Source organism: Sparus aurata, chromosome 16 (assembly GCF_900880675.1).
Source record: "Sparus aurata chromosome 16, fSpaAur1.1, whole genome shotgun sequence".
Classification (NCBI taxonomy): domain Eukaryota; kingdom Metazoa; phylum Chordata; class Actinopteri; order Spariformes; family Sparidae; genus Sparus; species Sparus aurata.
Genome location: NC_044202.1, coordinates 2915761 through 2937940, shown reverse-complemented (window position 1 = coordinate 2937940; position 22180 = coordinate 2915761). Strand labels below are relative to the sequence as shown.

The window sequence follows — 22180 nt, the reverse complement described above, 5'->3', positions numbered from 1 at the left end:
ATTTCCAACGGTTAACAAGCCTCTCTCTTCATTCTCCTTCATTAGCTTCAATACAAACTCACATAATAGTTAGTCACAATCAGGTTTGTGAAGCTACAGAGGAGGAAGAACGACATGCAACTTCAACTGGGGGAAGTGCAAATGTGTCTCTGTGCGACGCCGACAGACGTGACCACAGCTTTTTGTTTTGGTTTGTGACTCGCCACTCTCTTTTTCCATCAGACCGATTCGTGACTCTACATCGACATATGTCACCATCCCTCCAGCACTGTCGACCTCCAGGGAGCCGCTTTTAATGTTCACACATTTTGAGGACTGTACGAAAGCAAAGTGTTTTTTTCCGAAGACGTTTTCCTGTCAAGAGCAACGTGACTTTACACTTGTTGTGTAACCAAATTCTCACAGTATTGATGAGTTGACATATCTGCCTTTTTCCCCCCCATGTAGAAATTTAAAATGCATGTGAAAACAGGGGGATAGAAACACATTTCAGGGGTGACGCCACACATTTAGTAGCTCCAGAGGAAGCTGCATGTAATCTACTAGTCTACTAGTCTAACATTGCACTTCTGTATCACTTTAGGACGATCAAAATCAATCCAGGAGAACCAGAAATATAATTTTCTTTATTCCACAGATTCTTCTTCCTTTCTAAAACATGTCGCCAACATTACCCACAATGCAGCTTGAGCCAGTGAGTTGAGACACTCTATTTACTCAGTTTTGTGTTCTCCTACGTTGGTCCTTTTCAGACAGAAGTAAGAGTCTGCACACTACATGCCCCTCCTGATGTATCTAAATTATTCACGCACATTTATCACATTTGGTGTTAATAAATCATACTCGGGACCTCGGGAGCAGCACACAGAGCGCACGTTTCTACCAACTCTATCTGATGTTCTGTGCAGGAGTTCAGCTTCATGCACAGTCTCCCCGTCACTGTACGAACACAATCAGTTGTTTCATGTTTGGACCACAGTGTGAGGACGACAGCTTCCTTTACGGGTCGAGGAGAGTCTCGTACGAGGCTCATGAAACCATGTGTTGCGACGGAACGTTATCTCACCTCCGCTGGCGTACTCCATCACTAGGTAGAGCGTCCTCTCCGTCTCAATCACTTCAAAAAGCTTCACTAAAAGGGCGAGAGAGAGACACAGAGAAAGAGAGGAAATGATTAATTATCAATTAAGCCTGAGGTTGGCGGCGTTTCAGACACAGACGGTGATAGATTCATGGAAACAAAAACGCCAAAAATGTTTCCAAGCACACCTAGAGAGAGAAGTTATGTGGATCTGTGTGTGTCGTGACCATGTAAGCACAGCATCGAGCCGAGCCGAGCAGCACTCAATATTTACAGTACAGTCCAAAAGCTGTTTTTTTTTTGTTTTTTTTTACCTCTTCTCCTCGCTGCAGTGTGTCGAGCACGGAGATATAAAAGACTGTGTGATGAGCGGCTGATGCTGCTAAATATAGACAAGGTGGGATGGAAGACAATGAGCGAGAGGGCGGAGAGGTGGCTGATGGAGAGCGAACGGGCTGGTGAGCGCTTACTATCAGCCCGGTAATTATAATCACATTTCTGCAGAGGAAATCATGGAGCGCGAGGAGGGGAAATTAAAAGTAATTAGCGGGGAATCCCGTCTCCGAAACCAAAAACGCACCGCGGCGGGGTGTCTGAGGTGTGTGTGTGTTTTAAAAACAAGTGTGTGTTCTGTGTAGTGATGGAATGTGACTAAGAGCATTTACTCGATAACTGTAATTAAGCACAATTTTGAGATACATGTACTTACTTGAATATCTACTTCAAGTATCTGCTGTGTTATATTTCCACTCTACTACATTTTGGAGGCACAAATAAACCCAAATGATCGCAAAAACGCTGAATACTGACTTTATAAGTACATAAAAATGTAAATATAATTTGCTTTTATTCAAATATCTTCAACTTCTACTAGATTAATATCCACATGGGTGACTAAACTACTATTTTAACACATTATCTTTACTTTTGGGTACTTTTTACAACTCTGCACATACAAAAACACATAATACAATACTGTAAAAACAAGTTTGGTGAATAAGGAGGAAGAAGGAGCCTTGATCTGATGTTTTAAGGTTCATTTTTGTCCTTATGAACAAAATGAAAGCTGAGACGACTGGTTGATTGACATTCATCGTAACTGTGAAGCAAAACAACCCAAATATTTTATGATTCCAGCTTCACATGTCAGCATTTTATCTGCTTCTTTGTGTTACAATGTGCATCTTTACAACCTTTAGTTTATTAAAGTCGGGGTATTTTTTTCCGACACATCAGTGTGCCGATATCGTGGGAATCACAGACATCGTTGCCTGACAGACGATTATGCGAACATGAAAATACTTTCATCCTTCAACAGCTGAGTTTTTCATCATATTTGCTGTTTGTGGTTTACCGTTAGTTGCTATTTCCTGTTGCAGCGTCTGTGTGATGCCAACGTTGCAACAGCTCCAGGCAGTGTATTAATTTACTTATTGATCAGAACTGCTTCACGTTCTGATCCCAAAACAAAGCGGATAGAACGACCCTCCAATTTCTAGTCTCATCAATGGGATGCAGTTAAAGAGGACGGCAGCCTTAAAGTCAATGAAACACTGAAATGTTCCAGATTATTTAAAATCTACATCCACAGTATAAAATCTAAACTGCATCTGAAGCGTTCGTCCCGTCTTCTTACTTAAAATGGCTGCTGTATTTACACAAGCGTGATTTTAAAGAAGTTCCTTCCCAGTAATCCCCTGTGACTTCTGTGTGAACCAAAACAAATGATACAAAAAAAGGAACCAAAAAGCTTCACCAACAGTCTGACTACAAACACGCTGATGAAATACAGGCTGGCAGCATGTCGCTGGTTCATGTGACTGCTTGGTAACATAAAGGTCGAAGGTCAGAGACCTGCAAGTCAAGTGTTCATGAGCAGGCAGACAGCAAACCTTCATAACATCAGCCCAAAATGTGAGAGATTTTTTTATATTAAAGGGATATTCCGGTGTGAGTTTAATCCATGGTCTAAATCACCGTGAAACTGTGTTAGACTCCCTCTCCAGAGATCAAGTTAGCAGACCGCTAATTTACGGAGTTTTATCAACCTCAGAAACGACCGCACGACAACAATACACTGCAGTAAATGGATCCAAATATAAACCGCCACCAAAAAGCCACAAATAATGCTCAGAACAGCACCAAACTTCAGCAACAGTACAAATAGGGTCTCAGCACATAGTCCGGGGCATCTAACCTCCGCTAGCTTAGCTGGATTTCTACTGAAAAGCTGACTAAATTTACCACTCTTCTGCAGCAGCTTCCTGTTGACGGGAAGTCCCGACGAGTCGATTACCGAGTGCAGTAGAGTTCCGCGGCTCATGGATGAAAATGTATGATTATGACTCCATGGAAAAGCAATCAAAGTTCATATGTGTCTTACCTGCCAGTTTATAAGTTATTATCGAGAGCGGACAGGGAAAAGAACGGAATTGAGCATTTCTAACCGCACTCGGTAATCGTCGCGTCAGGACTTCCCCGACCCGGAAGCTGATGGAGGAGAGTTGAAATCTGTTTTTAGCTTCCCAATAGAAATCCAGCTAAGCTAGCGGAGGTTAGATGCCCCGGACTATGTGCTGAGACCCTATTTGTACTGTTGCTGAAGTTTGGTGCTGTTCTGAGCATTATTTGTGGCTTTTTGGTGGCGGTTTATATTTGGATCCATTTACTGCAGTGTATTGTTGTCGTGCGGTCGTTTCTGAGAATGATAAAACTCCGTAAATTAGCGGTCTGCTAACTTGATCTCTCCAGAGGGAGTCTAACACAGTTTCACGGTGATTTAGACCATGGATTAAACTTACACCGGAATATCCCTTTAAGTGTTTATGTGTGTGAGATCCACTTACCTATATTAGGATGATTCAAGATCTTCATTATTCTAACTTCTCTGAAGAGCTGTGAAGGAAGAAAGACAGCCAGGGTTATTATAGTTCCTCTTTGTGGGTTTCTAGATTCAAATATTTTGGTTGAGCTCATAAAAGACATGAAAAAAAAAACAAAGGTCAGGACGGCGCGCCGCTCATACAGGACAGAAACTGCACTGACAAATTAAGGAAGAGGTAAAAGCCACATCATTCAAAATCTGCTGAGTAAAAAACCACAATCTCAAAAAAAAAAGGGGAATAAATCTGACCGACATGAGTTATAACATCTTTTACGTGGTGAACACAGACTTCCTGTTTATCTTAATGAGTAGCTGTTCATCTTTTCAGTCTGGATATTAGCACACGCAGACCAGAGGGAAAGAAATCATCCTCTAAATACGTTTAAAAGCAATTACATAGCATTTACATATTACATGTCATTTCCATCTCACAGAGCAATAATTAATATTTCATTTCTAAGGGTTTTCTCATTAGTGGGCACAGATTATATTAAATTTTTAAACGACATTTCACAGTTCTCCTTCCCTGCGTGTCCTGATGATGAATAAACACTTTCAACACTGCATTTCTTATTTCAGTTCATATCAGGAGATCGCGGGCTCACAAACCCAAACACCGCTCCTCGTGTTGCGCCAACATCAACACATTTTTCTAGGAAATGTGATCGTTTTGTCACCGCCGACACAACAGGATCTCCTGCGGCCCGAGAGGCGCTCATACATCAGCTGAATCCCCCTCGGCCGGGTCAAGACGAGGATCTGAATCACGTTAAACATGCACCATCACATCTCCTCCCTCCGCACTAATAACAAGACACCGTGTCAACACACACTCTCCTCCACCATCAGTGTTCAGAGTGACCAGACAAGCAGATTTGTAGCGGGCCAAAAGTGCTTTCAAGTCTTCCGCTGAAAGAGGCATAAAAAGAACCGGGTGCTATATATTATTGATCCACTGTTAACTACACCTCGCTCTCTCTTCCTCGCTCTCGCCATAAAAATATAAAAAAAGGCATCCATCTTTGATGAGGCGGGAGGAGCCACGGGTTGGTTTGTAGCTTACTGACGAACAAACTGTGAGGCTGTGCAGCCAGAAGCCACACAGAAGAAGAACATCCAATATAAACAAGAGATTATATTACTCATTGCCACTGTTGATTGGCTTGTTCAGGTTTAGCGTGAAGAGTACGACTGGTTTGGGAAAGAGCAGAGAGGCCGTGTCACGCCATCGCCGTCCAAGCTCAAGCTTTCAGAGCTGGAACGCTGTCAGAACGGCTGCTGTTGCATTAATAACGATATAGAACATCAAAATTTTAGAGCATTTACAACCATATGCTTGACATTTTGACTGGCTTACAAGATTAATTATTCAAACTATCTTCTTTCTGTTTGTTTCAGCTGCACTTTGTCCGACAGTTTTAAAAGCTGTCCACATTTATCTTCCTGCTACTGAACTTTCTTTATGAGTGACATCTTAAGTGATTAATGCATCACGATCATGTTGGGATAGAGCGGCTACCAGAATCTGAACTTCTTCTTTGTCTGATTGCTGATTACTGTTTCAGCAGAACTCTTTCTGCTTTACTTCTAACATATTATAAAGCAGACACATCTCGTTTGAATAATGCATCGTTGCTCATTTGTGCATTTTTCCCCATTTATCTCTCAGCGTCAATCTGTCCTCTCAGCGGGGAGTGAAGTAAACAATGGCGGTACAGCGAGCAGGGAGTCGGAGCGACGAACACAAAAGGTTCATTGACAGTTTTGAAACTGCGGCGCCTCAAACGCTGCAGATCCACCGGGACGCCCCGACGGAGCCTCGTGTCCTGAACCCCGGACCTCCGGAGTGTGTGCCTGAGAGGCAAACAGATGGTGACGAACAGCGGGTGATGCTGCACGCCGCGCTGCCTGAACACACACGGTTACATGATACTGTAGAAAAAGTAGAAATTAGATGAAGAGGTACACCGATGATTGTTGTGTCGATGTTTCAGGCTACGGAGGAAAATGTTTTTCCGTTTCTTGTCTCGGTTATTTGAAGTCAAATCCGGTTACAAACTGGCTGAGTTTGCTGTGTTACTCCAATAAATCTCTCTTTCTTGCAAGAGGACTGAATCGAAAAATTGCTTCACGTCAGACTTTGTAATATCTGTAAATATTGCATCCAAAGAAGCAATTTAATATCGTATTGTGGTGAAACTGCTGGTTTATCTCCGTCAGGCAGGACGCCGTCTTTGCATCCTCCTGTTTCTGACTAGAAAGCAGTTTAGAAACAGAAGTTAAATTGTTGTAAAGTTAATAAGTATCACTTCAAAATCACATGACTTCAATATAGTCATTTGAAAAGCTCACATCCTGTGGTGAACGCTGGCTGTGGGAGGAGGAACTGAGACAATAAATCTTCAGTTCAGAGACAACTGAAGGGTTAATTATGAACTCCAGTCAGCGGGGCCTTCAGGACGGAGTCGACCGGTTTGGAAGCCATGTTAACAAACTGAGCCAGGACGAGTCTGGCTGCTGACGAGCATGAGGAGGAGGAGGAGGAGGAGGGGAAGATGAAGGAGAAGAGGAGCTGTGGAGTGAGCCTGAGGTCTCCTCACTGTCATTACAGTCAGCCTGTGATCCCATCATTATACTGAAAATACTCTCCTGAGCTCTGAAAGTACAGAGGAATAAATCTGAGCTGGCTTCTGTGTGACAGGAGAAACACTGCTGCTCGAGAAACAAGAACACACGAATCTGTGCTGATTACTGGAGAGAACCTGCGTCTCTAAACAGACATGTTTAATGTAGTCAGTCTGAGACAACACCTCCTTCTCAAACTCGGTGACTTTATAAAGTCTTTGACACAGTCTCTGCTGCCCTACATACGCGTCTCTCAACACCTGGGGAGGTTGAGAAACAGCAAACCGACCAGTATGTGGGAATACTTTCGCAGGTATGTTATGCAGTAAACAGAATTAGTGGAAAAACACGACGGAGAGCGAGAGCGAGAGATGATTCACCGCATAACACAGCCATTAGGTGGAGGACGCAAACCTGCTGGTGATCCAGTCACACCACCGCGATGATGCACCGCCGTCCTCGTGACGCAATCCGTCTTGTGATCGATACAAAGCACCTCAGAGACGGATGACACGCGGTTTGAGGCTGAGCTCACACCTACGGTCGGTTAGCTGAAGTCCCAATGTTAGTGGAAAACTTCCCCTTCTTGCCTCGATTACAACCGATGTGAGGCTTGTAAACAAAATCCACTGGGCTCAACATTAGATCACTCGCTGCATGTTTGTGATTAGCTTCATCCCACCAGGTCGGAGACTCTGAGGTGAGTCACAACAAATCAGATTACAGGCCCTCCAACATCATCAGACTGATGGAGGTCTGTGCACCTCTCGCTGTGATCGACCCGCGTTGTTTATTTCTGTTAAGAGAAGAAAAAAAAACTGCAGTTTCCCCCCCCCCTCCACGAGTGCATCTTGTTATTCTCAGCTTTCGGAGCAGGAGAGTTTGCTTCTCTGTGCAGTTATTGGGTCTCTGTGAAGCTGCAGTGTTATTGTTCCCATCTGGACAAACAAATCAACCTGGAGGGAATAAACACTCTGGTTCAAATTAACTGCTCCAATCACTCCGAGTTTACAGCGCTGTACAGAAAGGTTAGTCTCTTTTGAAGTTACCAGGCCATGAATGAAGAGAAGCCTGCAGGCGGAAACAGACTGACCAACTTTAGCATCGACTTCTTGAGTTTTCTCTGGCCGGGACGACTTCGTGCAGAGGCTCCTCACTATTTACATTTCGTGGAGCCGTGTTTATTTGTTATCCCTCGTGACCGGCTGGATTTCTTTTGAGTTCAGCTGCAGTTGAATCAAAAGGGAATTTCATGAGATTGCTGAATACCGTTGAGAGGCCTGAAAATGTAAACGATGCTGCAATTCACAAGAAACGGCCACAAATTACGCAAATCAGCACAGTGCAGGTTTCACTGTAAAAAAATGACTCTCATAAACTTCTCAGAGTCCAAAGCGACGTCTTCAATTTGCTTCTTCTGTCCAACAAACAGTCCAAAACCCCAAAGGCTCTTCAGTTACGGTTATAAATGATGAAGAAAAGCAGAAAATCCTCACATCTAAGAAGCTCGGACCAGCAAATGCTTGAAAAATGAAGAACAATTAATCAGTGTGCAATACAGCTGGCGATTAATGTTCTTCCGATTGACTAATCAATTAATTATTGCAGCTCTAGATGTCTGCTCTCAGTAACAAACAATCTGATAACCCACCTCACAGTGTTCAGCATAAATATTTGTCTTTTTAGCGGGTCGAAGCTGTTATCTTTAAATAAGAAGTTAAGAAATCCTCCTGGTCCTGTAAGATTAATGTTTTTTATGAGGCACTGCGGAGTTCCTGCCTCCCAGTTACAAAAAACAAAAAAAAAAGAAATGGGGCTACAAATGACGTGTGAGCCTTTTATAACTGCTCTACAACCACTTAATGAAAAGCAAAACCTCAGCACAGGGAGCGGAGGTTGTCCACAGACACTGACGGACATTGTTTGCATTTAATCAAGTTTGTCAGAGAGCCACTCTCCCTGCCCGACCTTTGACCCGGTGGACGACAGGACAGAACTCAGCAGGTTGAATCGGGACGCGGCGAGAGGAACAGACTGGGAGCCGAGAGCAGTTTGCCAGGAGCCGGTGACAGATGTGAGTGTCGACTCAGCTCCTCCAAACTATTAAGAACAGAGGCTGAAAATAAACATTTCGGCTTCAGAGACGATATCCCCCGCTATCAGCCTCTCGCCAATTCTTCCAGTTACATAAGAGGTCAGCACACAGCGGTGCCGGCTCTGATGCAGGTTGGCCCGTGACAGCAGCTCCGGCTCAGAGGGAAGAGGAGGAAAATAAACACGAGATCCAGTCCCTCAAAACTCAACACAACATCCGATGCACAAACTTCAGTTTCTGGCATCTGTCTACGTTTTTCTAATTGCCATTAAAAGACCAAAAACCAACAGTATGTGATCCGTCTCTAAATACTTCCCCCGGCCTCTCTGTTGTCTGTATGGTTCCTACCGAGGGCGTAAATCTTTGAAAACATGTCACATATATACAGCGTAGAGTCATTTTGAGGCTCAGTAATTTGGGGCACTACAAGTTCAGCAAATGTTACTCAAACGCAACCAACTACAGGATTTGTTGGAGACTTTTTCCAACAAATCAACACACATTTGTTACACTAATGACGGAGTATCTACAGAAATGATGGCTCACTGACTCATCTGGGTTTCTGCAGGTTAAACTGAAGACTTTGAACACTATTATTAATGCATTTAACAAGCATTTCAATGCATATAGGGAATAAAAACAACCTGCTGTCCACAGGTTTCTTACTGGAGTTTGTCACGCTGAGGCAGGCTGATAGCAGCCGGTTAATGTTGGCTTTTTATGATGGACATCAACGTCAGAATCCTACGCGTAATATTCAGTTTATTTAAGTCTTTTTATGACATTAACGACCTACAAAAGCCTTACTCATATAAAGTCATTTCAAGTGAGTGTTCGGAGATCACAGGAGGTTAAAAGGAAATCCTGACATGGATCAGATTTGTGGCTCATTTCAAAAGAAAAGTGCACCATCTTATAAATTAGGTCTATTTGCACGCTTGCCAAGATTTAGATGAGAAGATCAATTCAACTCGCGTATCTGCCCGTCAATATGAAGCTGCAGCCGGTCAGTCCAGAGACTGGGAACAGACGGAGAGAGATAGCATGCTGACAAAATCCTCTGACCGGCACCTCGAAAACATAAATAACAAGGTAATACCCGTGTATTTAATTTATACAACAACTGGAGTGTAAAAGTAAAATTGTATTACATGTGTTAGACTGCTGGTTGGACAAAAGGCTCAATTCAAAGATGTCCTTTTGGGCTTGTGACCCGAAGTCATAAAACCAGCAAAATTGGGAGCCAATTTTAAATGACGAGACATAAATCTAATCCATGTCAGGATTTCCTTCCAACTCTGAATATCTAACGTAACAACCACACGGAGTTAGCCTAAAATTAGAAGCACAGGACAAAAATGGGAACATTTAATGTGTCAGTCATGAAAAAGTATTTAAAAAGTATTCAGATGTCGTTTCTTTTCCAAGTGTGCTCCGACTCCTTAAAATAAACATTAAAAGAGCTCTAAATCCCTGGTGAGCGGCAGGAAAAACAACCTGACAAATTCCTCAAAGAGAGTTTTTTTTCCCCTTTGACTGTGACAAAGCAGTAACCTAAAAACAACAAGGATCGCCGACAAAAGCCTCACGCTTTGTGTCTCCGTGAACAGCGCTGTCATGACTCAGTGTTTTTCTGTCAGCGGAGTGTCACAGCCAACGCCAAAGGGCCCGGGCCTCCGAGATACAAAGGCCAGAATCAATGGAGCTTTGGAAAAACTGATGGAAAACCACTAGCCGATCGCTGAGCGGGACGAGGGAGAGAGGGAGCCGAGCGGCGGGGGCCGGCTGAGCTTCAACACATCATCACCGTCACCGACACCGCCAAGCACCAGCGGCAGCAGTCGCCGCCGCCGCTCTCTTTATCTGCCCCCGTCCCCTTCGTCTGTCTGATGAGCAAAAAAAAAAACCCTCCGGAGCTGCAGCAGCCGAGTCGATATCGCTCTGACTTCCCCGAAACCACTTCCAGGCCGGGACACAGAGCCAAAATGTACAGCGGCACGGATCAAAACAACCACACGCACACACATCTCGTTTGCTAATGAGTGCACACACACACACACACACACACACACACACACACACACACACACACACAAAGAGAGGGGGACGCAGGGTTACGGGCAGCTCATTCTCCCCTCGCTGACTTCAAACTGTAAAAGTGAAACTGCTATTCATTGGGGTTGCAAAAGAAGCTTTTCACTCCCCGCCTCTGAAATTTGCATTTTAAAAAGCCAACCCGCTTCCTGGTTTGGTTGATTTAACAAGGGAAACAAAACCGTCACTCCCAGCTGCACGAGCTGGAGAAAGGTAGAAGAAAAACAACACTTAGTTCCTCTTGCGGGCTGATAAATGTTCAGAGAAACTGCACAACTCTCACTTTTTCAGCAAAAAGCACTCAAATGTGACTAATCTCAATCTTAAAAGTGGCCAAAATACTTCAAGTTACTTTCTTGCTCCTGAATAGTCTGAACAGAAATGATTAAACTCGACACCAACACAGATACTATCTGCTTTTTTCAGGCGTCATGTTCCATTTTAACAAGCTTTACAGTCTAAAAGTGAACAGCTGAATCATCTCCTCCACTGCATCACAGCTCTTTACTCTATATGGAGAGCACACGCTCTGTTCCCAGCATGCCCCGCTTCCCATTTACACAATTAATACTCAATCTGTTGTGCCTCATGAATTTATAAACGAACTCTGCCACAGCGTGAGAGTACAACAGAGGAGAGAGTCGGGGGGTAAATTACCTTCTGAAGGCTGTTTGGGTTCAGCTGCGTCTTGTCTATTATCTTAATTGCCACCTGTGGAGAGAGAGAGAGAGAGAAAATGCATCGAAACCGAGTTAAATGGAACATAATGGCAGAGAAGTGTGAAAAAGAGGAAGTGGAAATCAAAAAGGCACAAAGACATAAACACAGAAAAGAAAACAGCATTGATTTCATGTTTTTAAAAAGGGAAAAACGATTATTTAAAAGAAGACGTGAAAGTTTTAACTTCCTCATCAAGAAAATATGGCAACTACCAAATAATTAAGAGGAGAATCAGGAGGAGGATCGAGGGGAAAAGAGCACCGTCGCTCCCTTAAATGTCGTACGCCTTGTTAAGATGAAGCTCGCGCTTTCTGGTCATCAATTATGAACATATCAAATGTGTGCAGCAGCAGCTCGCCCTGAAAAACATCCATTACTGCCAACAAGGCTTAAAGCGATGAGCTGTTAGAGCTTCACCTGATAGTAGAGCTCACACAACCCACGTTCGAGTGATTTTTCCAATAAATTCTTTATTTTTTACCAAAGAAGAGAAGTTAAGTTGTTGTGTAAGAACTCCGTCTCAACACAATGGACCAAAACTGGCTAAATTCTGAATTAAATCAGGAACTGTTGGATCCGGCTCGAGATTCAACGCCAGCCTTTCGTACTTGAGAGTTTTCTCACTTCGCATTTCTGTCGATACAAAGAGATACGACTTGTAATAAAAACCTGAATGTTTGTCATTTCCCCGCCAAAAACACAGAGACGACCTCGGACGGAGCGAGGCGTAAAACTCTTCACACCTGGCGTTTGTCTTCAGTGTGATCGGGTACGATCGGCATCCACTCACATGTTAATTGACTCTGCGTTAATCACAGGTGCTCGCCGGCTGTGATGGAAAACAGGAAACACCTGAGTGGACGCGCTAATTTTGGCCCCTTGTTAAGTGCGATTCTATGACGCACGTTAAAGTTTAGGACGCCGGCTTGTCGATACTTTCCCATCCGTCCCAGTTTGAGAGCGAGGCTGAAGTAACGACTGTTACATTGTCAGTTGCCAGATGCCCGACGGGTACTGCCAAGTGCAACTCTCAACAGAGATGAGAAAGAAGTGAGATGTCTCACTCCTTAGTGCGAGTCTCATTATTCGTTACTCGTTATTGATTAAGACTTTTTGATACAAGTCTTCGAGATTTAGTTTTCCAAAAAGCCCATTTTCAGTGCGTTTTTTCTGAAACTCTCTCAGCGTTTGTGTCCGTCTCACCTCTCTGCCCGTGAGGATGTGTCGGGCCAGTTTGACCTTGGCGAAGTTGCCCTTCCCGATGGTTTTGAGCAGCCGGTAGTTGCCGACGTGCGGCTGCTGCGGCTCCTCGGAGCTGCGGGAACGCACGCCGGTCCGGGCCGAGCGCGTGCTGATCTCCTGACGGCCATTGCTGTGAGACGTGTGCTGTGGAAAGAAAAAGACACGTTATTTTAGATGAAAGCTGGTCGTTAAATCGTTGTGTGCTGTGGAACATGTGCACGTATCAGCCGTGACTCATGTTGACCTGCTGTGACGTATCCACTCTGGCTCTGCAGGAAGAACTACTGATATTTATAGTTCTGCATCCAGGAGGGAAAGGAAGCTTTTCTTCCATCAGCCACAGACGGATGATAAACTCAGTATTTTCCACAGAAAAATCAGAGCCTCAAAAACTACAGAAAGATATCACATCGATTACACAACTTCTACTTTATGCCTTCCAATCAAGAAGGTAAATATTCTGCAATCAGAGTCTTTTGATGGTCATGATAACATCAGTTAAACCCACAAATACTCAGTTTACCGTCAAGTAGCGCTACAAAAAAAAGCTAAATCCTCACATTTAAGAGCCTGGAACCAGCTAGCTTTCAAATATTATTCTTGAATATCTCATAAAAACTGTTACAGATAATTTTCCTGTTGGTCTACAACAAGTTTCAGCTCGTGCAAACTGCATAAAAACCCTCGAGTTACACTGCTAACATCTGTTTGAACTTAAATCCTCCTGACGACAAACAGAGTTCAGAAGTTGAGGAACATTTTCTACCGTTTATGGATGTGTAAGCGTTTAACATTTGATTAAAATCAGCTTCAGGTTTCCCCACCCACTGAACAGACTCGTGCAGTCCCTGGCTGCCACATGTTAATGAAGGTCACGTTCACGCACAAGTAACCAACAACCAAAGTGAAAAAATGTGACCAGGTTGAAGAGGAGAACAGAGAACACACGTCTGCTTGTTTCCATACATTTGCTTCGACTCTTCCTCATTCTTTCTTTGCCGGGTAGTTTTCTCGCAGCTTATCTACCAGAAACTATTTCTTCTCTTTTGGTCCATTTAATTATACTTCATAAATACTGTGTTCACATTTTATTCTAGCGCCTTATGTGGAGCACCTTTAAAACAACATTTCACCCAAAAATGTAAATTCAGTCATCATCTTTTCAGCCACACGCCAATGAAAAGTCAGGTGAAAGTTTCCACAAAACATTTCTGGAGCTTCACAGCAAAACCACTGCAGCATTTTTTCCTAAACAGCTGAAGTAGCTGGGAATTTATTTTAAATTGGCTCCATGCAGCTCGTCCAATGTCATTACATTCTCCAGGAGCCTCGACATCCCAAATTGACTTAAAAAGATGTTTTTGCACCCTTTAAAAAGCCAAATGTTTAATCAAAAAGTGATTCCAGTCTGAAGTGGGAACACAAGCTCACGCTGGAACGGCTCTTTGGAGAAATACGTTTTATTTTCGTTGTTTTTTCGCATTTTAAAACAAGTCCTCAGCTACTTCCGCTGTGCAGGAGAATGCTGCCACACTTGTTTTGCTGTGAAGCTCTGGAAATGTTTCCATCAGCATGAGTGGATTATTGACTGAATCCATTTTGGGCGAACTTCTCCTTTATGTGCAATAAACAAAAACACAAAACGCTGAATTAAACTGAATCTACAGCTACAATCAATGTGTTATCCCGCGGTGTTAGGCGTGCAAACTTTCTGAAAACGGGAGTTTTAGCAAGAGCACAAAGTGACGAGCGAGGTTTCAAGAGTCTAGCTGAAACGGGTCAATCCATAACAGCAGTCTGGTTCAAACACTGCAGACTGTTAACGCACAATCGGAGTCAAATTGCTGCTGTGTGTCGTGATTTTGTGGTGCACAGCTCTGACAGCAGCACCAATGAAGGGATTGATTTTTTTTGGGTGCCGTGTTCTGAAGCACCCCTCTGTGTCCCGATCAACTAATAAAGAAAAAAAAACATCTGATAGATACTCGGCGCGGCCTCGGTATCGACTGTCCGACCGATGCCTCATTAGCTGTGGTGGTGCCCTCTGCCCCGCCCGGCTCCACACGTCCCCTCCCCTACCCATCCACAAACCTAACTGACCCCTTTCACCCTGAAGGGACGGTGAGAAAGTAGGAAATTAAAACAGGAGTAAAAGACTTTCATGCACAACTCGAATTTTCTATAAAAGCTGAAACCGAGGTCAAACACGATAAGAGAAACTTTATCTGTACTTTTTTGTTTTCACTCCACGGTGCACCAATCCAATTAAAAAGATTTAAAGCAGTCACATTGTTAATTCTGTACAATTCTGTGCAGATAACAGCTAAAATCACATCACTTAAAGTTAATATAAAGACAATATAAAAGGTAGAACAAGGCTGAAATTAAAAGATCTATATTTTAGAGATCGCACAGGAAACACAGAACGTTGTAAAACCACAATAAGGTCACATTAAAGTCTCTACTTGGCAGCACACACACTTTAAGACACTAAAGGAATATTTTAGGACTCCTACACTGATAGCAGAGGAGATAAAAATACCATCAACTAGGATAAGGTCACTGTTGAACACCGCAGACAAACTGCAAGAAAGAAAAGCCTGTGGGAACATTAAACTGTTTTATTTTCCTTCCACTGCTAATCATAAAGGACACAGAAAACATTTTCTCAAAACCGCCGTTTCTATTTTTCCAGCTCAAAACTTCCTGCAAAAGTCAAAAAGAAAAAAGAAAACCTCCCTGTTATCCTTTGCTTTTCAGTGGTTACTCACGAGGCTGCGGTGTCTCCTGGCTCCCTGCGAGCCCGTCATGTTTGAACAGGAAAGCGCTCTGCCCCGCTGATGATGCCCATAGAGATTCCCACAACACCAGATTTTCCCAACTCAGAGCCCAGATAACCACAGAGAGACCAGAGGCAGCAGCAGGGGGGACAGCACTGATCTCCAGTCAAGCCCGGCACAGGCAGACACGCCACAACACCGGAAACCAGACACTGTCCTTTCACATTAAAAGCACTCAGTCAGCTGTTTTCTCTGTGGTGGGGAGAGACAGTCTAGACCTCTGTCTGCCGCTACTAACGGGCATTTTCATCATCAGTCTAATTGTTTGTAACTGTTTTTTCTAATCTGTTTTACACATTAAAAACACTGGAAAACGTCCGTCACTAGAGCTGCAGCCAGTAATACATCAGTTAGTTGCCATGTATTAAATTAAACACAACTATTCTGATAAACGATGATTCAGTTTGAGAGTTTCTGTGATTTCAGTCAAGTATTTTCTGGGTTCTTACCATTTTAGAGATGAAACAACAGATTAATTACGATAATAATCAACAGATTAATCGCATTAGTCGCCACGATATCCGATTAGATCTTTTATGTAATATTTTGTTGAGTTGTGCACTTAAAAGACGAATGAAGTCCGACCGATACTCGATTTTCTGGATGGGAGTAAAGAAAATCCAAGATGAATATATCGGGCGAAACACACACATCTTTGCAATCACGACTAAAATGTGGTTATTAAACGCTTGTGACAAAGTTATGTAATCGGTGCAGGATATTTTAGGACAGTTTAACAATAGACTTTATTGTCCAAAATGACATCAGTAAGCAGAAACGGTAAACCTCAGGGGGGATTTAATAATTCTAACTTTTCTTTTTCTGCATTACGTTCTGCACATTAAGTTCTGACAGTGGCACATAGTGTTTCATTTGTTCGCCTGCTGTTATAACTTCCAGATCAGATGATGCGTCAGAGAGCGAGGAAAGAAGTCAGCGAACAAGACACAACAAACACGAACAGAATTAATAAAACATTATCTCGTCTGTCAACATTTCTGCCTCAGTCACGACACGACAACAACTCCCATGATTCCACTCTACTTCAACAAACGACGTCTTTCGCTTTCATTATTTGGGTTGAGAAAAATGTAATTAGCAAAGAAGCTTTAATAAATTGTCTTTTGATCCACTTATTACTCCTGTTTTCATCATTTCTTCTACACGCCGGGTTTTCTGGCAGCAGACTCTGTGAACATGCAGCTACTGGAATGGCCTACTTTCCCCTGCAGGGATCAATAAAGTTTCACCACATCTTATCACCCTCTGGTCTTTGTTTGTGCTGGATAAGTCTCATCTCCAGCTGACTCTGTGCTGTTAGCGTGATGAGTCATGAGATTCTCATGATATCACATGCATTGGACATTATGAGGCTGCAGTTAAACATACGGGGTAAAGAAAGTATAAAGGAATCTATGGTTGGGATGTAACAGTGGCACAAACCAAAGAGAAACCAAAAGCACACGCGTGGGATTACAGCGTTAAAGGCGTGTACAAGCACTGATACAAGTTTTAGGTAAAGTGCAATTTAAAAGGTAGATTAAGGTAATAAAATATGTATGTGCAGTGTCTCACATGGCTTCATTTCCTGTCAGAGTTAATGTTCTGCAGCACTGAAACAATTAGTCGATCGACAGCAAATCAAAGCCCGACAAATTTTGATGACCACTTACTTGTTCAGGCATTTATCAAACAACAATGCAACAAAGATCGGCTGGTTTCAGCATCTCAACAGTGAGACTTTGCTGCCTTGTACATTTGTAAATTAACATTTGAAGTATTTGGACTTGGATTCTGGAAATATGTACTGAACGTACACTATTATTTTTCTGTTATCTTATAAACTCAACAAAATATGAGAAAATATTTTCCCATTAGAGCTGCAATGATGAATCTGTTCATCAGCTAGATGTCCACTATGAAATGCCAACCAGCTTGATATTGAATTCATCGTTTTTAAGAAATTATTCAAAACAAAAGTCCAAACTCTCTGGTTCCAGCTTCTTAAATGTCAATATGTTCTACGACAGTAAACTGAATATCTTTGGGTTGTGGAAAAATCAAAACATTTGAGGACGTCATCTTGAGCTTTGGGAATCACTGACCAACCTTTTTCCACCATTTTCTGATATTTTACCAAACCACTAATGGATTATAATCAAGAATCTACAGCTCAAGCAGTATGCATAATAGTCTGTGATCCATCTAAACTATTTACTTTACTACTTTACTTGTTGCTGCTCCTCAAAACGTGTGGATGTGTTGCTTTTTTTAAGAGTTAACCAAGTTTTAGTTGGAATTGGAATCAATCTTCAAGTTGTATTGATCATTTCAGTATGCAATTTAGGGCTGCGTGATTTGTGGATTCATTTCTCATCAATAATAAGCAAAAAGACCAACAGTATCTCGTTCCAGCTTCTCAAACGTGACGATTTCTGATTTCCGTGTTGTATATCCTTATTAGTTTAATATAAAAACATTTGAGAATGTCACCTTAGGTTTTCATAAGGCCGGCATTATTTTACGATCTGCTCAGACTTTTCAAATTTATAGAGCGGTTACAGGATAATGAACACAACAGTTGCAGAATTTGATGAAATTAATGAAAAAGAATTAGTGACAGAGTGTAAATATAATCTGTAGTAGCAGATCTGATGTTTATTTGTTTGGTTTTTGGCTTTAACCAGAAAAAGTCATGCTTTTTCAATTTTCAAATATATCTTCTTTACTGAAGTTTATAATCTATATGTTAAAAAGCTTAAACATGACAATAAATAGCGTTGCATGTTAGTTTAATTTTGAAAATCCTGCCCGGAAGCTCCACTCGCGACACCGCAGCCAACTTGACACTTGACAGCGTTCCATCAGACAGGACGTTCTGCTGGTCACGAGGAGGCGGGATTAACGAAGCCCATATTTGGAAGCTGAACGGTGGAAAGCCTTGAGTGACAGCTGGGCGAGCCAATGCCGAGCCCGAACATAAAACTACTGTTGCCTGCCAGAGCCAGCAGGCAAAGTACTGTAGTTTTGTTCGTGGCTGGGCCTAAATATCCTGTCTACATCCTAATTACCGACACAGGTCCAAACGTGCGGATCAAGAATAACAATTTATATGTTTATAAAAAGCCAGAACAGACAGTGAATACGATTAAAAGGGCGTGTTGGACGGAGAGGATATGGTTGTTTACGATTTACCAACAAAGTGGAACCCCCCGTGTGAAACAATCAGCGATCATCCAGTTTAATAATGCAACAAAACGCCTTTAATAAGACACAATTTTCTGTTACACATCCACCTCCGTCTGGTAGAAATCTCACGATATTACACAGCAGAGAGCCGAAGTGCAGCTAGCTAACAAATCCCAACAAACAACCCTTTTATACTTACACTTTCCGTCACCTTCTCGTTGACCGTCGGCAAAGGAGTTTTTGTTGACATCTTTTAATCGTCCGTCTTCTTCCACCAGTCTCCGTCCGAGCTCCAAAAATCCACCAAAGCCTCCTTCAGTCCGACAGCCGAAAAATAAAATGATTGCTTTGCTTTGCAGCTCTCTCCGGGGGAAACAGTCTCAGCATGGATCGTGACAATTTTCAAAAAACCAGACCGGACGTGTTAGAGCCGAGCACCTGAACTGTTAAAGGACTGAGGGGAAGACAAAAAAAACACCCCACTCACTAATGAGCATAATAATCCCGTGTTCAGTATTTACATGGCCTGCGTTCAAACTCGACCGGCGGAGGAAATCAGTGTCCGTCTGTCCGTTTTGGTTGGAGTCAGTGAAGCTAACTAAACTGAGGTTAAGGCGCTGTCGGTCGCCACTTCCAAAAAAAAAAAAAAAAAAAAAAAAAATCGCCCCGGGCTTTTTTTCCACTAAGCAACTCTGTTTAGAAACAAGCCATGGCGTCGAGTGTCACCTGTCGATGTTTCTCAGAGGGATTCAAAAGGTTCTGGTGGCTGAAATACTCGCCGTCGACTCGGTTTCTTCCATCTCCGACGGCCCAAAGTGAAGCTGGTCTGTCTGTTTTAGGTGGGACCAAAATGGCTACTCAGCGGCTGGGCTGGATTAGGCTGCGTTCACGGACCCCTCCCAGGCTCCGACATCAGAGGTTTGTCATCAGCAGAACAACAAACCAACTTGTTTTGCTATCAAATTATATCCTACAGTGGGAGGAATAAGTACTAATTTTCTTCAATGACCATTAAAATATTTTTTAAAGGCCCAGATGTAAGAATTTCAGTTGAAAACGTTCATAAATGTGTTAAAATTCTCAACCAAAGCAGCAGTTTTGACGTTTTGATGTATGCAGGTCATCATGATGTTGAGATATCTACTGGAGTTTGTCAGTCCAACGCTCCCCTTGAGCTCTAGCTGCACGGCTAACTTAGCTAATCAGCTAGTGGCAGTTGTAGCTAGCAGCAGTTAGCGGTTACTTTGATGATATGCTGCCCCCTGTTTGTTGACAGAAGTATCATTACGCTCATTACGAAGAGTCACCCCTTAGAACAGTGGTGAAATTCAACTAAATACATTTACTCGAGTACAAATTCGAGTCACTTGAGTATTTATACTTCAACTACAGTGAATTTTAGAGTTAAAAAATATTCGTTTTACTCCTCTACATTCATCTAAATCGTATGACGGCTCTAATTTGAGATACTTGATCTAATACTTTGATATTTTAGTTCAATTAAAGAACCTTAATCGACTAAAAAATAAAAATGATAGGATAAAGGTTACATTTACTCGAGTACTGTACTAGTACACACACTTGTACTTCACATGAGTATTTCCTCCAGTACATTTTAGAGGCAAATATCGTACTTTTCACTCCACTACATTAATCTGCCAGTTTTAATTTGAGATATGCTACGTGTGTCTACTTGTAAATAAAATAAAGATGAAGAATATTTTGCCTTAATGACTAATTCCTCTAAATAGCTGCAGATTAATTTCCTGCCAACAGACTCATCGTTTTATTGTTGCAGCTCTAATCAGACTCTGTGAGGAAATAAATCAACTTTATGGATAATTCTTCACAATTAAAAAACATTATTACACACAGAGACTGTAATGTGCAACACCTGCGCTCTGTTCTTTTATTTCTTTAGAGGGAAGTTAATGAACCCTGAATTATTGAGATCATTCTTTCTTTTTTAATCAGTAATCAATTTAAATAAACAAAGTAGAGATTTATTGCCATTATTTTTATTGTATCCTCAACAGCCTCTAGACTTCACGCTGACTTGCTGCCATTAAAACACCAATTACATGAATATTATGACAGGATGTTTATGTAGTTTGCAACACACAATGTTGAATTAGTTTTATGGTCAAATTGTGTGTACAAGGGATCTGACTCTGATAATGATGTTCATATTAAAAACATTGTATTAAAATTGATTTATATATGTTTTATATACATATCAATGCAATTCTACTGGGTAAAAAAATACAGAATATGTCATGTTGAGGTAAAATTGAGGTGCAATTTTGTGATGTTTGTGAAATAAGACATGAAGTTTGTTGCGTTCAGAGGTTATTCTTGGCATTTCCGACGGCCCCTGAAGGCAGCGTCAGTGAGTCCAGCTGAACGGGTGGAGGAAGTGAGGAAACCGGCTGACCTCGGTCCCATTGGACCGCAAAGTACTGAGCGGACCGTCATCAGCCGGGAGGAAACGTCTCTGTGGGAACTTCTCCGGCTTCAGAGGAAAATAGTCTGTATTGTTTTAAACATTCACGAATTAAAATATCAAAGAGAGAAAAACAAATGAAGTCAAGAGAAAAACTCCTCTTTCATTCTTTCTGTTAAAGTTAAAGCTGCAAATTTTGTATTTTTACAAAACACTTAACAAATTAAGATGTTATGATACAAAAAATATGAACATATATATATAAATATATGTACAGTTAATTATTAGTTGATTAACCGATTAGTCAATTGACAAACTATTTTGATTGTTTTTTTGTTTAATTCGGTTTCATGATTCCAGCTTCACAAATATGAGTATTTTGCTTGTTTTTCTTCTAATAATTTGACTAAATTTGTGATAATATTGAGGTTTGTGCTATTATAAACATTGTGAAGGTGTCATTTCTCAATATTTTCAGATTATTTTTAATTTTTTTTTACACACATTTGATGGATTAAGAGTAGATCAATCCATAATGAAAATACTGCTAAATTGTAGTCCTGTACAAAATGAGCTGCAGCTGAACCAGCAAACAGTAAAAATGATGCTTCTACATTAAAGCAACATTATGTGAAAATTGGCATTTTGTGTGATTTGGCGCCCCCAACAGGTTCCGAGTGAAACAGCGCTGTTGTAAATACAAATCACAGGTCTGTATTTTATATATTTCACAGCCTAAAACCCCGAAATATTCAGTTTCCTATTATGGAAGACAAAGAAAACCAGCAAATGTTTACAAAATTATTTTTGGCAGATTTTCTTTCAAATGATCTGATCACCTATCAATATCTAATCCCAAGTCTCTGGACAAGCTGCTGGGGGAGATCAGGCAGGTTGGATCAGTTTCTATGAAATATCTTTTAAAAATACTTTTTACATAACTGCTTTTATTGTATTTTGAGCGTTT

At 41.8% G+C, this 22180-nt stretch overlaps 1 protein-coding gene across 30 annotated transcripts in view; it reads right to left on the bottom strand.

The window, feature by feature from the left end:
- mark3a (MAP/microtubule affinity-regulating kinase 3a) overlaps window positions 1–19617 on the bottom strand; it is a 47355-nt gene extending 27738 nt beyond the window's left edge. For 13 of the 30 annotated variants that reach the window (XM_030443439.1, XM_030443445.1, XM_030443443.1 and 10 more), the window contains exons 1-5: window positions 18970–19614; window positions 12703–12885; window positions 11437–11490; window positions 3928–3976; window positions 1067–1132 (exon numbers count right to left, since the gene is read on the bottom strand). In XM_030443439.1, coding sequence (XP_030299299.1) covers window positions 1067–1132; window positions 3928–3976; window positions 11437–11490; window positions 12703–12885; window positions 18970–19020 — 403 coding nt within the window. In that variant the 5' untranslated portion in view covers window positions 19021–19614. Of the gene's footprint in view, window positions 1–1066; window positions 1133–3927; window positions 3977–11436; window positions 11491–12702; window positions 12886–15512; window positions 15672–18969 lie in introns of those variants that run through there. The other 17 variants (XM_030443447.1, XM_030443453.1, XM_030443458.1 and 14 more) reach the window with 5 other exon arrangements.
- Window positions 19618–22180: the final 2563 nt, after the last annotated feature.